General features: G+C 43.2%; 1 protein-coding gene across 1 annotated transcript in view; it reads right to left on the reverse strand.

Moving 5' to 3' along the window:
- nectin1a (nectin cell adhesion molecule 1a) overlaps positions 1-15,096 on the reverse strand; it is a 29,697-nt gene extending 14,601 nt beyond the window's left edge. Inside the window, exons 1-2 of the mRNA XM_085363744.1 lie at positions 14,839-15,096; positions 176-288 (exon numbers count right to left, since the gene is read on the reverse strand). Of these exons, the coding sequence (XP_085219870.1) occupies positions 176-288; positions 14,839-14,896 (171 nt within the window). The 5' untranslated portion in view covers positions 14,897-15,096. The remainder of the gene's footprint in view (positions 1-175; positions 289-14,838) is intronic.

Here is a 15,096-nt window from a genome sequence, read left to right on the forward strand (position 1 = left end):
CGGAAGAAACCTGCAGTAGAACCAGGCCCAAGTAGAGGCAGCCATCTGCCATCCTTGATGGGAGGGTGACAAATGAGGCACCCCCTGGACCAGATATACTGTGTTTTTGTGATTTAGTACGTTTTGGACCATATACACTTGGCATAGTACATTCATTTAGGTGAGCAATTAATACCTGGGAGATTTTGACAGGCGGAGAGCTGTTAATGAACCGGCACAGCAGATCCACCCTTGAGCCAACATACCCTGACTTCCCATCATCCATTTCCACAGTCTGTCCATTTATTCCTAGAGGAGAAGCAGAAGAGGTTAAAGACACACAAACACTCCCATGAACAAACACACAAACATACACGCTGACAGCGTTAGACTGGTGTGCTTTAAGTTGTTCACACTCAGAAAATATGCTGAGCTCATAAAGTGAGCTGAGCTGTGAGAGGTGATTTCAGCAGCGTAACGGGTCAGCTGAGGTCGAAGGTTGTGGATTAGAGAGAGATAAAAATAAGCGTGATTTGTTACTTTTCCCACTGACTTACTGATCTCCTTCAACAAATCCAACACAGAGCCACACCCACCACATACACAAGTACAAGTTAGTTAGTGGAACTTACTAACTAACCAAACCATCATTGTACATTAGACACCGTAGACATAATTTGCACATGGAGGGCTTTCCGTGTTTGAAATAATTAAAAGAAGAAGAAAACAAACAAGATCACGAGGTGCCATATTTCATTCTGCAGGCCATTATTTTCATGTTATGAATAGAGCCCATTAGATGCTTTAGTTTACTTTTTACCATAGAAAATTAATTAATTAATAAATCAGTTCTTGGAGTGTATACAGTACTGTATGAATATATGGTTATGGACTTGTAGTCTAAAGCACTTTGAGTAGTATCATTAGAAAAATAATTAGAACTTTAAATAAAATCTATCTTCATCAGTTCCCTGCCTTTGGTTATCTTAGTCTAGTTAGTTTTGGTTTCCTTATTTACTTTGGACGTATTATCAGCTTAGCTTGGTGACTCCTTAAGAATAACCATTTACAAATTCACCTAATAAGTGAAACATCCCCAGGCATGCAAAAATAGGCGTGCAGTGTAAAAATCCAAAATAAATATGCAGCGCTATCAGCTGCATATTTACCAGCTTTTGAATAAGGGAGCAGCGCAGAATAGGATCTAATAACTTTCGTATTTGCTTGTAAGTTCCTATCATTGTTTTATTAAAAGCTTACTTTCTGTTTGTTCTATTCTTGCCAGTCTCAGAGTGTGTGCATTTGGATCTATTGAAGTAGTAGAACTGAGGTTTAATTTCAACTGTCTGTTTATGATTAAAGAGGTGGCTGTGAATTAGGAAGTAGAGTGGGTTTATGATAAAGATACTAACTGATAGGACTGAATACAGCTTTGTGGTTCTCCCGAGGGCTCGAATAGTGCTCCGGTGATATTTGCTGCGTTACTACTCCTGGACTGCACTGTCTTGTTACATGCTTTATCATTGCTGTGCTAACAACACACAGCTGTATCTCTAATTTAATTCCAGAGATCTTGCTGATGTAGACACAGTTCATTACCAACATAAAGTGAACTCCAGAGCATTGTTCAAAACTAAATTGCCTCAATCAGGACTGTTAAGAATCTTTTCAAATAGTTTTACCACTCTCTGAACTTTAAGCATCATGGGAAATCACTCACTTAGCACTGAAAATCTCCAGCAAAGCAAAATTGCAAGGGCTCAGATTTAAGGCCTAAGACCAAGATAACCAGAAAACTGATTTGCAAAACTTTTAACCCCTATAATTTGTTGGACATATCTTCATATGTATTAAAATGCTGCAACTGAATTTGTTGGGTTTTGAAAAGCACATACTAAGGACTGATTTTTAAAAAAATGGGATATGGAAAAAGTTGCTGGTATAAACCTCACAGTTTGTTTGTTTTTTCATAGGCTGTTACATTATCCATCTATTCGCTTCCACTTATCCTTTTCAGGGATGCTGGGGGCGCTGGAGCCTATCCCAGCTGTCGTAGGGCAAGAGACAGGGTACACCCTGGACAGGTCGCCAGTCTGTTGCATGATAAAGTGTGTAACAAGACTAAAAAATATCAGAGCTGAGCGAAGCTGAGTCTTTCTGAAGTAAAGATGGGGAGGCGTTTCTACCACTCTGGGTAAGAGTTTGCGACCAAATGCTTCAACGACTGATGAATAGCATTTCTCAACATAACATCAGAGCTGGTTTGGGAATTTCATTTTACTGTGCATAAAATCATCAAAGGACTCAGAAAATCCAGAGATCACCAGAGTCTGCAATGGAAATCACTGCACAGACTCTTTAACGGCTCACAGTTCAAAAGCCAGCAAACGCGATGGTATGGAGGAACATGGTTGTTTGTTGGCTCACTGTCATCCAGTGAAAACATTTGGAGCATCATGAACAAGAAAATACAACGAAGGAGACAAACTGAGCAGCTACAATCCCACAGGCACTCACTGGATTTTGTTAGGCACACCTGTTCGTCTAACAGATGATTATGCAATACAAAGGGGAGAATTTGTAATTAAAGAATAGATAGTAGCATCTCTACTACATCTGGTTTCTGGCAAATCAAATGGTAACATTAAGGGCAATAATTCAATAATTCTGTTCTATTTATTTAATGCTAATTCACAACAACTGTCACCTAGTGGCACACAAAAGTCACTTTATTATGTACTGCTTGTTAACTCAAATATCTAACAGCCAATGAAATTGCAGCAGTTAAATACACTGACGTATGATTAAGACCACCCGAAGTTCAAATCGAGCATCAGAATGGGAATGAAATTTGATTGGTCTAAGTATTTCAAAAATATATTGGGATTTTCCCACGCCACCATCTCTAAGGATTATAGAGAATGGTCTAGAAAAAAGAAAATATCTAGTGGGAAAAGGCGCTGTTGATGTCAGAGGTCAGATGGGTCAGGAGAGTAGCCAGACTAACTTGAGGTGATAGAAAGATAAGATAAGATGACCTTTATTAGTCCCACAGGTGGGAAATTTGTTTTGTTACAGCAAAAGTGCAAAGTTATGTAGCAGAAATTAGAAAACACTGGAATGCAATAAAATACTATATACAATAGAATAAAATAGAATAGAATAGAATAGAATAATATATACAATAGAATAAAATAGAAATACAAATGCTATATACAACTGAGTAAGAAAATACAAAAGTACAACTTCGTCAGAAGAAGAATTGTACAAGAATTGCACATATAGCAGTCTTATTGCACGTGTGAGGGTTTGATCAGCTGAAAAAGTCTTTGTTGTGGAGTCTGACAGCAGTGGGGAGGAAAGACCTGCGAAATCTCTCCGTCCCACACCGTGGGTGCCACAGTCTCCCACTGAAGTAGCTGCTCAGTGCTGTCAGAGTCTCCTGCATGGGGTGGGAGATGTCGTCCAACAGGGATGACAGCTTAGCCGCCATTCTCCTGTCACTCACCACCTCCACTGGGTCCAGAGGGCATCCTAGAACAGAGCTGGCCCTTCGGATCAGCCTGTTCAGTTTCTTCCTATCCCCAGCAGAGATGCTGCCGCCCCAGCAGACCACACCATAGAAGATGGCTGAGGCCACCACAGAGTCATAGAAGGTCTTCAGGAGTGGGCCCTCTACTCCAAACGACCTGAGTCTCCGCAGCAGGTACAGCCTGCTCTGCCCTTTCCTGTAGAGGGCTTCTGAATTATGAGTGCAGTCCAGTTTGTTGTTCAGATGAACACCAAGGTACCTGTAGCTGTCCACAGCCTCAATGTCCATACCTTGGATGTTCAGTGGTTGCAGTGGAGAATGCTTGTGCCTGCGGAAGTCTACCACCAGCTCCTTGGTTTTACTGGCATTGATCTGGAGGTAGTTCAGCTGGCACCAGTCCACAAAGTCCTGAGTCAGTCCTCTGTACTCCTTGTCGTCCCCATCAATGATGAGGCCGACTATTGCAGAGTCATCAGAGAACTTCTGCAGGAAGCACTGGGTGGAGTTGTGGGAGAAATCTGCAGTGTAGATGGTGAAGAGGAACGGAGCCAGAACCGTTCCCTGTGGGGCCCCCGTACTGCAGATGACCCTGTCCGACACACAGCCCTGAGTCCTCACATACTGTGGTCGGTCGGTGAGGTAGTCCAAAATCACAGTGCTCCCAGCAGTCTCCAGGTGAGCGAGGGAACGATGTAGGAGGTGGATGATGGCATCATCCACTCCAATGTCAGGTTGGTAGGCAAACTGAAGTGGGTCCAGTGATGAGCTCACCAGGCAACAGTAACTCAAATAAGCACTTGTTACAACTAAAGTATGCAGAAGAGCACCCCTGAATGCACATCAAGCCTTGATGCAGATGGGCTACAGCAGCTTTAGACCACATGGGATGCCACTCCTAACAGCTAAGAACAGGAAAATGAGGCCATAATTCTTGTGTGCTCACCAAAACTTGGATAATAGAACAAAAACGTTGTCTGGTCTCATGAATCCCAATCTCATCTGCAACATCTGGATATTAGCATCAAAAATTTTGCATAAATGAGCACCACATGAGTCATTTAAACACCCCAGCCTGCTTGAGTAATGTTGCTGACCATGTCATCCCTTTATGACCTCAGTGTAGCCATCTTCCAGCACCTTGCTGAATCAGTGCGATCAGGAACTAAGACAGTTGATAAAGCAAAGGTAATTTGCTGTCTAATTTCACCATCCTCTCTTAGCTATTTAATCAGTACCTCATTCAAATGTTCAATTTCAGCCGTTGCCAGACTGAATTTTGATTGTGAACACTGATTTGTGGGACACAAAATCACACAGATTTACAGAGAAAAGGCTGTTGTCATTTTCCTGTCACGTTACAGAAACCAATTATGAAAAAGTGTATAAACTCAGTACTTGAATAGATTTGTTTGGTCTCATCATATACATCCGCAGAGAATTTAATAGGCTTTTGTGCATTTGCATGCAAACATGCACTCAAGAGCTTGGACAGATCTCTTAGGAGGACCCAACTGCACAATATGAACAAAATCTTTCCATGGTCAAACACAGCTGTGTGTTTTATGATATTAGCAAGTTTTGTATTAATGCTGGGGTTCACTGCGCTTTGCAAGGTCATTTTCATTAATGCATTGTGTGCTTTTGTGGGGGGTCTGTAGGAGGGGGGAAGGCCAGCAATGTCAGATTACAGCATTCAGGATATTAAAGTGCGTTTGCATTACATAATTTATGACCCATTTACTACTGTACATATAGACAGCTCATCTTTATAACCTGCTTTGGTTGAAGTAATGCATAGTTATTTTCAGAGTCTGCTCTAAACTAACCATTTAGTCAAGACAAGAGTTATCTGGATGGTTTTACAGTAACTGGAGTCTCACTTTTTATAAAAAAAAAACACCCAGCACGCCCATGCGGGCGGTTTATCCTTCAAGCTCGGGTCCTCTACCAGAGGCCTGGGAGCTTGAGGGTCCTGCGCAGTATCTTAGCTGTTCCCAGGACTGCGCTCTTCTGGACAGAGATCTCCGATGTTGTTCCCGGGATCTGCTGGAGCCACTCGCCTAGCTTGGGAGTCACCGCACCTAGTGCTCCGATTACCACGGGGACCACCGTTACCTTCACCCTCCACATCCTCTCCAGCTCTTCTCTGAGCCCTTGGTATTTCTCCAGCTTCTCGTGTTCCTTCTTCCTGATATTGCTGTCATTCGGAACCGCTACATCGATCACTACGGCCGTCTTCTTCTGTTTGTCTACCACCACTATGTCCGGTTGGTTAGCCACCACCATTTTGTCCGTCTGTATCTGGAAGTCCCACAGGATCTTAGCTCGGTCATTCTCCACCACCCTTGGGGGCATCTCCCATTTTGACCTCGGGACTTCCAGGTTATACTCGGCACAGATGTTCCTGTACACTATGCCGGCCACTTGGTTATGGCGTTCCATGTATGCCTTGCCTGCTAGCATCTTGCACCCTGCTGTTATGTGCTGGATTGTCTCTGGGGCATCTTTACACAGCCTGCACCTGGGGTCTTGCCTGGTGTGATAGACCCCAGCCTCTATGGATCTTGTGCTCAGAGCTTGTTCTTGTGCTGCCATGATTAGTGCCTCTGTGCTGTCTTTCAGTCCAGCTTTGTCCAGCCACTGGTAGGATTTCTGGATATCAGCCACCTCCTCTATCTGCCGGTGGTACATACCGTGCAGGGGCCTGTCCTTCCATGATGGTTCCTCGTCTCCCTCCTCTTTCTTGGGTTTCTGCTGCCTGAGGTATTCACTGAGCACTCGGTCAGTTGGGGCCATCTTCCCAATGTATTCTTGGATGTTCCTTGTCTCATCCTGGACTGTGGTGCTGACACTCACCAGTCCCCGGCCCCCTTCCTTCCGCTTAGCGTACAGCCTCAGGGTGCTGGACTTGGGGTGAAACCCTCCATGCATGGTAAGGAGCTTTCTTGTCTTTATGTCAGTGGCTTCTATCTCCTCCTTTGGCCAGCCTATTACCCCAGCAGGGTACCTGATCACGGGCAGGGCGTACGTGTTGATAGCCCGGATCTTGTTCTTACCATTCAGCTGACTCCTCAGGACTTGCCTGACCCTCTGCAGGTACTTGGTGGTTGCAGCCTTTCTAGCGGCCTCTTCATGGTTCCCATTTGCCTGCGGGATCCCCAGGTACTTGTAACTGTCCTCTATGTCTGCAATGTTGCCTTCTGGTAGTTCAATCCCCTCAGTTCTGACTACCTTCCCTCTCTTTGTTACCATCCGACTACACTTCTCCAGTCCGAACGACATTCCAATGTCATTGCTGTATAGCCTGGTAGTGTGGATCAGTGAATCGATGTCTCGTTCACTCTTGGCATACAGCTTGATGTCATCCATGTACAGGAGGTGGCTGACAACTGCTCCTTCCGTAGTCGGTATCCGTAGCCAGTCTTGTTAATGATCTCACTGAGGGGGTTCAGGCCTATGCAGAACAGCAGTGGGGACAGAGCATCTCCTTGGTAGATCCCGCACTTGATGGTGACTTGTGCTATGGGCTTGGAGTTGGCCTCTAGTGTTGTACGCCACATCCCCATTGAGTTCCTGATGAAGGCTCTTAGGGTCCCATTGATCTTGTACAATTCTAGGCATTCCAGTATCCAGCTGTGGGGCATTGAGTCATAGGCCTTCTTGTAATCAATCCAGGCAGTGCACAGGTTGGTCAGTCTGGTCTTGCAGTCTCGGCTGATTGTTCTGTCTACCAGTAGCTGGTGTTTTGCGCCTCTGGTATTCTTGCCAATTCCTTTCTGTGTCCCGCTCATGAATTGACCCATGTGCCTGTTCATCTTAGCCGATATGATGCCTGACAGGAGCTTCCATGTAGTACTGAGGCAGGTTATTGGTCGGTAGTTGGAGGGGACCGGTCCCTTCTTGGGGTCCTTGGGGATCAGGACCGTCCGGCCTTCAGTTAGCCATTCCGGGTGTCTCTCGTTAACTAGCAGCTGGTTCATTTGTGCTGCCAGACGCTCGTGGAGTGCAGTCAGCTTCTTCAGCCAGTAGGCGTGAACCATGTCGGGCCCTGGTGCTGTCCAACTCTTCATACTGGAGACCCTTTCTTGGATATCTGCCACTGTGATGGTTACTGGACCCTGTTCAGGGAGGTCGCTGTGGTCTGCCCTCAGATCCTCTAGCCACTGAGCATTGCCGTTATGGGTTGCATCCTTCTCCCATATGCTCTTCCAGTATTGCGCCGTCTCCAGCCTTGGTGGTGCTGTTCTCTTATTGTTCCCTTGCCACTGAGAGTACACCTTTGCTGGTTCTGTGGAGAACAGCTGGTTTATTCTCCTGCCTTCTATCTCTCTGGTGTACCTCCTCAGGCGGCTGGCCAAGGCTGTGAGTCTTTGCTTGGCAGTTTCCAAGGCCTCAGGTATGGACAGCTTGCTGTATTTCTTAGGCACCTTATTTGTCGCACCTTTCTGCAACTCCGTTAGTTGGCTAACCTCCCTCCGTGCTACTTTGATCTTGCCCTCTAGCCTCCTTCTCCATGGAGGGTACTGCCCCTTGTCGCTGTTCAACTTGTGGCCAAGCATCTCACTGATCACTGTTGCCGTATTGTAGATCAGCTTGTTAGTGTCGGTAATCGTGGTTGTAGGTATTGCCCGTAGTGCTGCATTAACATCATCTAGCAGACCTTCTGAGGGTACTTCACGTAATCTTGGTAAGCGGCTACGGGGGATCCAGGTTTCAAGCTTGGCCATGATCCTATTTTTCAGGTCAGTTCCTCTCGCACTCAACGATCCTTCTCCTATCGCACTTGGGGCTATGTACCCAATCTCGGGTGGGGGTGATGATATCGCCCCCCTGACCTGGCGTCCTGACTCCTCCTTGCCGTAGCATTTGTGTTGTACCTCGTCAATCTCTAGCTGTGAGAGCAGTCCCTTCTTTCGAATGTTGGAACACTGAGCTACTAGTTGTTTCGCCGTCATTGTGGATGTTGGGTATCGAAGAATCCATAGGTCCCTCATCCTATTCATGTAGCCCCTTCCGCCGGGGTTACTTGCGTAGTAGCATTCCAACAACGCCCTGTTTTCGTCTCTTGCCCACAGATGCCTTCTTGTTCCAGTAGCCCACTTATATATATATATATATATATATATATATATATATATATATATATATATATATATATATATATATATATATATATATATATATAATTATTAACCTGAAGCATGATTCTTGTTCTAAATATGGAAATATGTAATATTTCAGCCATCACCTCCTATTCAATTTTAACAAAAGTGTTGCCAGTGAATGCAAGCTATTTCCCCGAAAACATATTGAATCAAGGTAATCAACATATTGAAACACAGCTGGTGGAAGATGAACATCAGAAATAAAGAAGCTGTGTGTTTGCAGAATGAAATATCTGTATCACTATGATACAACACTGGCTGTCCAGTTTTTAGGTAAATGAAAAACAAATCATTATTAGAACTGCTGTTTCTTTGATTTACTGTTGACAAGAATTTGATCATGACAATATTAAGAATGTGTCTACGACAGCCCTTAATTTTTATTTAATTTTTTTTGTGGCCTGACAGCACGACAAGAATAAGTACAGGTTATGGAGTACATTTACTTCATGTAATTCTATGATATAGCACCTCAGAAAGGTAACAATGGAGCATTTGTCTTCAACTTCAAGTCAAAGCTTTTTAAAAGTAACAAATAACAGCTTGTCGCAATAAAAATGCCACTAATGGCTAAAGAATTATAAACAAATATGTAAATGGCATTTAAAAGTATCCTAAAGTGACTCACTAATGCCACAGCATTTATCTTTTGGTGTGCTCAATCATATGTTAGCGCTTTAAACTCACACTTAAAACTTTGAAAAAGCCTGCAAAATCATGAAGAATGAAATGTGTGGTGACATTTATGTGAGCCAGACAGTTCAGGAAATATACTGTACCATAACTATATATACTGTACATAAACAGAGGGGCTGGGAAGCCAGCTATATAAGCCAGGAAAACTCTTGCACCCTGTTTCCAGTCATTATGCTAAGGTATGCTAAATACATTTAGGACTGGAAACGAATGTGGCAGCGGAAACACATTTCGAGTAGCTGTGACAAGAAATTATTCATGCCAAAGATAACAAGGAGTCTTTGCCTTAACTATACACTGCTTAACACATTTATTAGACCAACTGTCAAAAAAACAAACAAATATTTTAGAAATCTGTCACAAACTTGACTTTTAAGAAAGCCGAATTATGAATAAAGCACTTGCTAATACCTTAATAGCACTTAATGGTGTGACACTATTATAAAGTTTTACCCAGTAATTCTATTTTAGCATTAAAAATATAATTTTGATTAAAGAGGTTGTGCATACTGGTAGGTTAACCTGTGGCATATACACTGGTGGTGGTGCCATGAAAAAGCCTGTGTCATGTCTGTGTGTAGGCAGGCAGGAAGAGAGGACCCAAAATGCAGGACTCACTGAGGCGGAAGTAACTCAAAACACAGCTTTATTGCTGGTAAGAAGCAGAACAGAAAAACACTAACTAAACTGGAAGAACAGAATAACTAGGCAGGCAGGCAGGTAGGTAGGTAGGTAGGTAGGTAGGTAGGTAGGTAGGCTGGCTGGCTGGCTGGCTGGCTGGCTGGCTAACGGAACACACAGAGGAAGCGAGGGTGAACAGACGTTAACGACGCGACACCGAGTAGGGGAAGACAGACACTAAATACAAGAGGTGAACGAAGCGAAGAGGAAACAGCTGGGAGACACGGCTGACGCTGATTACACTGACGAGACAGGGAGAGCACAAAGCTGAACGCACTGACATAGGACACAGACCTACAAAATAAAACAGGAAGCACACGACAGACAGAGACACAGACTCGTAAACAGGCATAATGATGTCATGGACAGACAGAGGGACATACGGGCAGAGAAGACTAAGCACAGGCAACCTAAACCAAACATGAGGGCAAGATAACAAAACCTAAACCAGAAATAATCATCATCGTCATCATCAACATCATCATCATCGGATAACTAAAGAATCAGAATATAATTATAATCAAAACAGTATCACCAGAGAATAAGAACTAATCCATAATGCAAAAATAAACCAAAACATAAGAAACTCAAAATACTGGGTCGAACCGACATATAGTTTGCAGCTCCATGCATGAAAATGACTCCTTTTAGAGAAAAGGTTCCTGACCCCACAGATCTGCTTAATGTACCTATTATTCCTGCTTCTAACCCCAAAGATGTCGAGCAGTGAGTTTTAACCTGCTGCTTATCCCACCGCTTAAGATTTGCTCTTGCAGTTCACTTAACCGGGCAATTTTCTTTCACTGTTAATCAGATCTGGTTAATATGAGACAACACGGCGAGTAACACTGAAAAGTGTAATTGTAACTTCATCCATGGCGTGACCCACTTTCACTTATGTGGGATTTTTTTTTAACACACACACCTCCCATTGATAGCACCCCCTACTGAGCTGAGCAGCTGAGCTCATTATGGGCTTAAGGTAAGAACCGATAGACCAACTTGACACACACACACACACACACACACACACACACCACACTCATATCTCATTTGCCCTACATCTCTCCCACGTTCCTCTTTCCTATTGCGTCCATTCACATTCTTCCATTGTTTAGAGTATGGGAAATGACCTCACAGCTCCACATGGCAATACTCCATAAACAGCACTGCATGGGCAACAGAAGAGCATGGGAAAAGCACAAAACAATACCAATATTGTTTCACACTTGAATGTGCAACGTGCAGCCAGACCATGCTGGACCTTTCCCTCGCATCCTGAGTGGATATCCCCATCTTTCTGCGCCATTACGTGAGAGGCTAATTTGAACATTTTCTTGTATGTGTGACAATTCAAAATAGAGGTGCCTGCAGGTGTTGTAGAAGGCTTTTAAAAAATAAGGAAGAAAGGAAGAGTATTATCACGATCAATCTCTTAATTAACAGTTCAAGCATGAGTTTTATTATTGTACAAGTTGTTGCTGTAATTACTTTAAGTTCCTGTAAAAATGCTGATCTCTGTTTTCTTTAGAGCTGCCTTTTTTCCCCGTTGTTCCCTTGTCACAAGGGGTCGCCCAAACAGGTCGCTCTCCATGTTTGATCTGACAGCAGTTTAAACCGGATGCCCTTCCTGACACAACCCCAAAGGGGATTTGTGTCTCCGGCTGGAAGTGACCCACCAACCTTTTGTAAGCAACCAGTAAAATACAGCCCTAAAGAGATTGCTAATTATTGAAACTCTAATTAAAACAACTCCTAAAGTCTGTCTGAAACCACAAAACCAATGAAAAACAATGACCTAATGTGACAATACATTAAATTTAAAGTACCTCTGCAGCAACCAGTAGCCATAAATCTGTAGTTATGGTAGCAGTAAATTATTTTACAATTTTGGTCAAGTTAAACATTCAATTGCAGTTAAACAACTTTCTGACTTATGGTTAACTCATGAAATGATCTCTGTGAATGACTGGTTCACAGAGATCAAACTCAATACCAAAGAGATAAAGTAACTACAAACATGTGTCTGAGAGTTTAAAAAAAACTCAGACTGATCTCATCACCTGCCGTGGTTCTGTTAATAAAGATTTCTGCAGTAAACTGCAGTGTTTTGCTACCCAGAAGAAAAAAACTGACCTGATGTGACAGAGGAAGAGGACAGATTAGCAGTTTAATCTTTAGGCCATCAAATCTGTGATTGATCGGGGATTATACACTCTATTTGTGTCTCTTTTTTATTATTGTATATTCACATTGTAAAATCATTTGACTGATTAAACTGGCAAAAGAGGAAAACCAAACTATTTCCCTCTCTCTTTTTGGGGGTTTGACTGACACTAAGTCCATTTTTTATGCCAAAATTTACTATAAAAAGTTCAAAATTTCAAGTCAATCAGATATTAAAAAACTAATATAGTGAGACTTTTAAAGAGGCCCTCTTTAAAAGGTAGAGTGCGCATGCACAAAAACACACAACACTCACACCGAAGCCTGCCTTGTGCATACTACAGGTGGCCTGACAGTAACATATATGATATGATATATGCCACTATATGTAAATTCACACAGCAGCACCAACAAAAAGGTTGCACAGCATCAAACTGACTTGTAGACCTCCATTTACTCCATTTACTAAACTGTGTGAGCTCCAGCCCATTTCTGTCTAATATGAAATGAAAAAAACAACTTCTCTTTAATTTCCCCCCAGATCGATTATAAGCTCTCATTGTGTTTGTTTGGAATTTGTGTGCACGTGTGTTTGTGCGCGTGTAATACACACCCACACATGTTTGTGTCTATGCGAGTGTGTAATCCCTGTGGCAGCGCAGGAACGTGGAGAGTACGCTTGGCCGGTGTTCAGCGGGCAGTTCATAAAGGATTATGATGGCTGCTGCATCTGTGTTTGAGACATGAAAGGAGAACACAGAGCCAAGAGGGGGAGGTAGATGCTGAGAAATGAGGAAAATATCTGTGAAGGAAGAGCAAATGTTTGAGAGACAATGGGGGACGGCGGGGGGGGAGCCGTAATATTTGCAGACTCTAATGAGAAAGGGGTACACAGAAGAGAAAGGAAAAAAAACTGGAGGGAACAGACGGGCTGTGTGTTTGTGATGGATTATTTTTGTGGGGTAGCGTGTGTGTGTTCCAGCTGTGGACAGTGGATTATGCTAGAATTCATGAGGATGTCTATTTGTTGGTCTCACTCAGCCTTTTTTTTTGTGTCAGTCCGCAGACACGGATTTCAAACTTTTATATTCCAAAAGGGGGGGACAGTGTGGCGACAGCACTCACATCAGCCTGGTGACACCCTACACCATCTGACAGACCTGCAGAGGTGCTCTGAGTCTGCATGAGCCCAGAGAAAAGACAGATACACTGCAGCAACAGTCAGCCGGCTGGGACTTGGCAGCAATCAACTTGTTACACCCTTCTGCTCCCTGCTCTAATCCACAGCTCTGGCCTTCAGCATGACAATCCTGCACACATGCACCAGCCTCATACTCACTAATAACACATGTATGCACACAGGCAAACTACTGCTCAGCTCACACAGGAGTTGGGGCGTTTATCACTGAACGAGCGAAAAAAGCAATCACAGCAGCTCAGCGTCCATATGCAGCCACAATAGCTTTTGCCATTACGCAATATATATACCTCGGTCCCACCCACCCTCTGCTTCAATATTACAAGACCACAACTCTTATGACAGCTGTATGTTTGGCCCTGGCTTAGTGTGATTACACCGCTGCACCTGTTACAGTAAAGCAAGAGTTACTCCGTTCATCCAAACACATACACACATTTATATGTGGCACACTTTCTCCGCTGGCACCTGTGTTTTTAGTGTGATTGCAGCAGCGCACCTGCTGACATTGTGTACAACTTCCTGTGGAGTTGATCACTGCTGATTGTAGTTTGACAGATGAAAAGACTTAAACGGGCAGATGAGAGTGGAGTTTCAGGCTGTGAACGTGTCAATCACAGTGGGGAAAAAAAGATCCGGGGTGCAACAAATATGTCTAGATTATTTCTGCCTTTAATGCAACATGCAAACTCTTTATGATGCTAGAATTAATGGTAATGGGTATTAATATATCCACCTGGTGTATACGCATACAAAAATGCACTAATATTTAGCAGAAGTAATAACCATCCACAACCTGGCAACCCAAAATAAAAGTGCATTAATAAAACAACAGAGATGTGTTAATTCTCTGTTTTATAAAGGGTTTATAAATATCATAAAGCTCTGAAAATCATGTTAGTTCTCTATCTTTTGGGTTAACCTGTTTATATTAAATGAGTTTGTTTTTTTGACTTCATCCCATTCACTGGGATCGCCATAGAGCGGAGAAATCATGATTTTCACCTCGAGTTGGGCAGATCAATCCAAAAATAGGCAGTATCGAAACCAATGCTAGTATTGGTACTGAATTGATATTAGCATGATCAGTCCAGTACTTTATGAACCCTTTTATGTTGACTGTGATGTACATGAACCTGAAATGTGTGCTTTTATGCTGTTAACTAATTATCGTAGAAAGTAAAAATCACAGTGATTTAGTAGTCATTAAATTGTGTTCAGAATTAGCAAACTGACTGATTCATCTCTTAAATTACAGCTGCCTCTACAGGTTCAAAGTATAGGTTTTGGTGTCGGCAATACAGGTAGCGGATCGACATCAAAATTCGCATGATCACACAGCACTTCTTTCACCTGGTTGAGCAGAACCGGGCTCACATTAACATTAATTAACGGGCTTTTGTAAAAGCAGAGTAGCTCACCTGGATTAAAACAAGCTGTTATCAGGAATATCCACACTCCAGCCTTTTCCATGCCCATGCCACCCTTGCCAGCGTCTGGCTGTGGCTATTAAATTCCCTCTGTTAACTTGTTTTACGCCTCCTGCCTCCCAGACAGCAGTAGGTTCGACTTCAGGAGAGTCTGAGTCCAGTCATGTATCCGAGCAAACAGCAGCGCACACTTCTGATTCACACAGTTATCCTGAAAAAAGAAAACGATTTCTCAAACTTGCTCCGCAC

The sequence above is a fragment of the Diplotaxodon limnothrissa genome, linkage group LG10 (genome assembly GCF_057381915.1).
Source record: "Diplotaxodon limnothrissa isolate DT_005_m linkage group LG10, D_limnothrissa_male_GT1.1, whole genome shotgun sequence".
Taxonomy (NCBI): Eukaryota; Metazoa; Chordata; class Actinopteri; order Cichliformes; family Cichlidae; genus Diplotaxodon; species Diplotaxodon limnothrissa.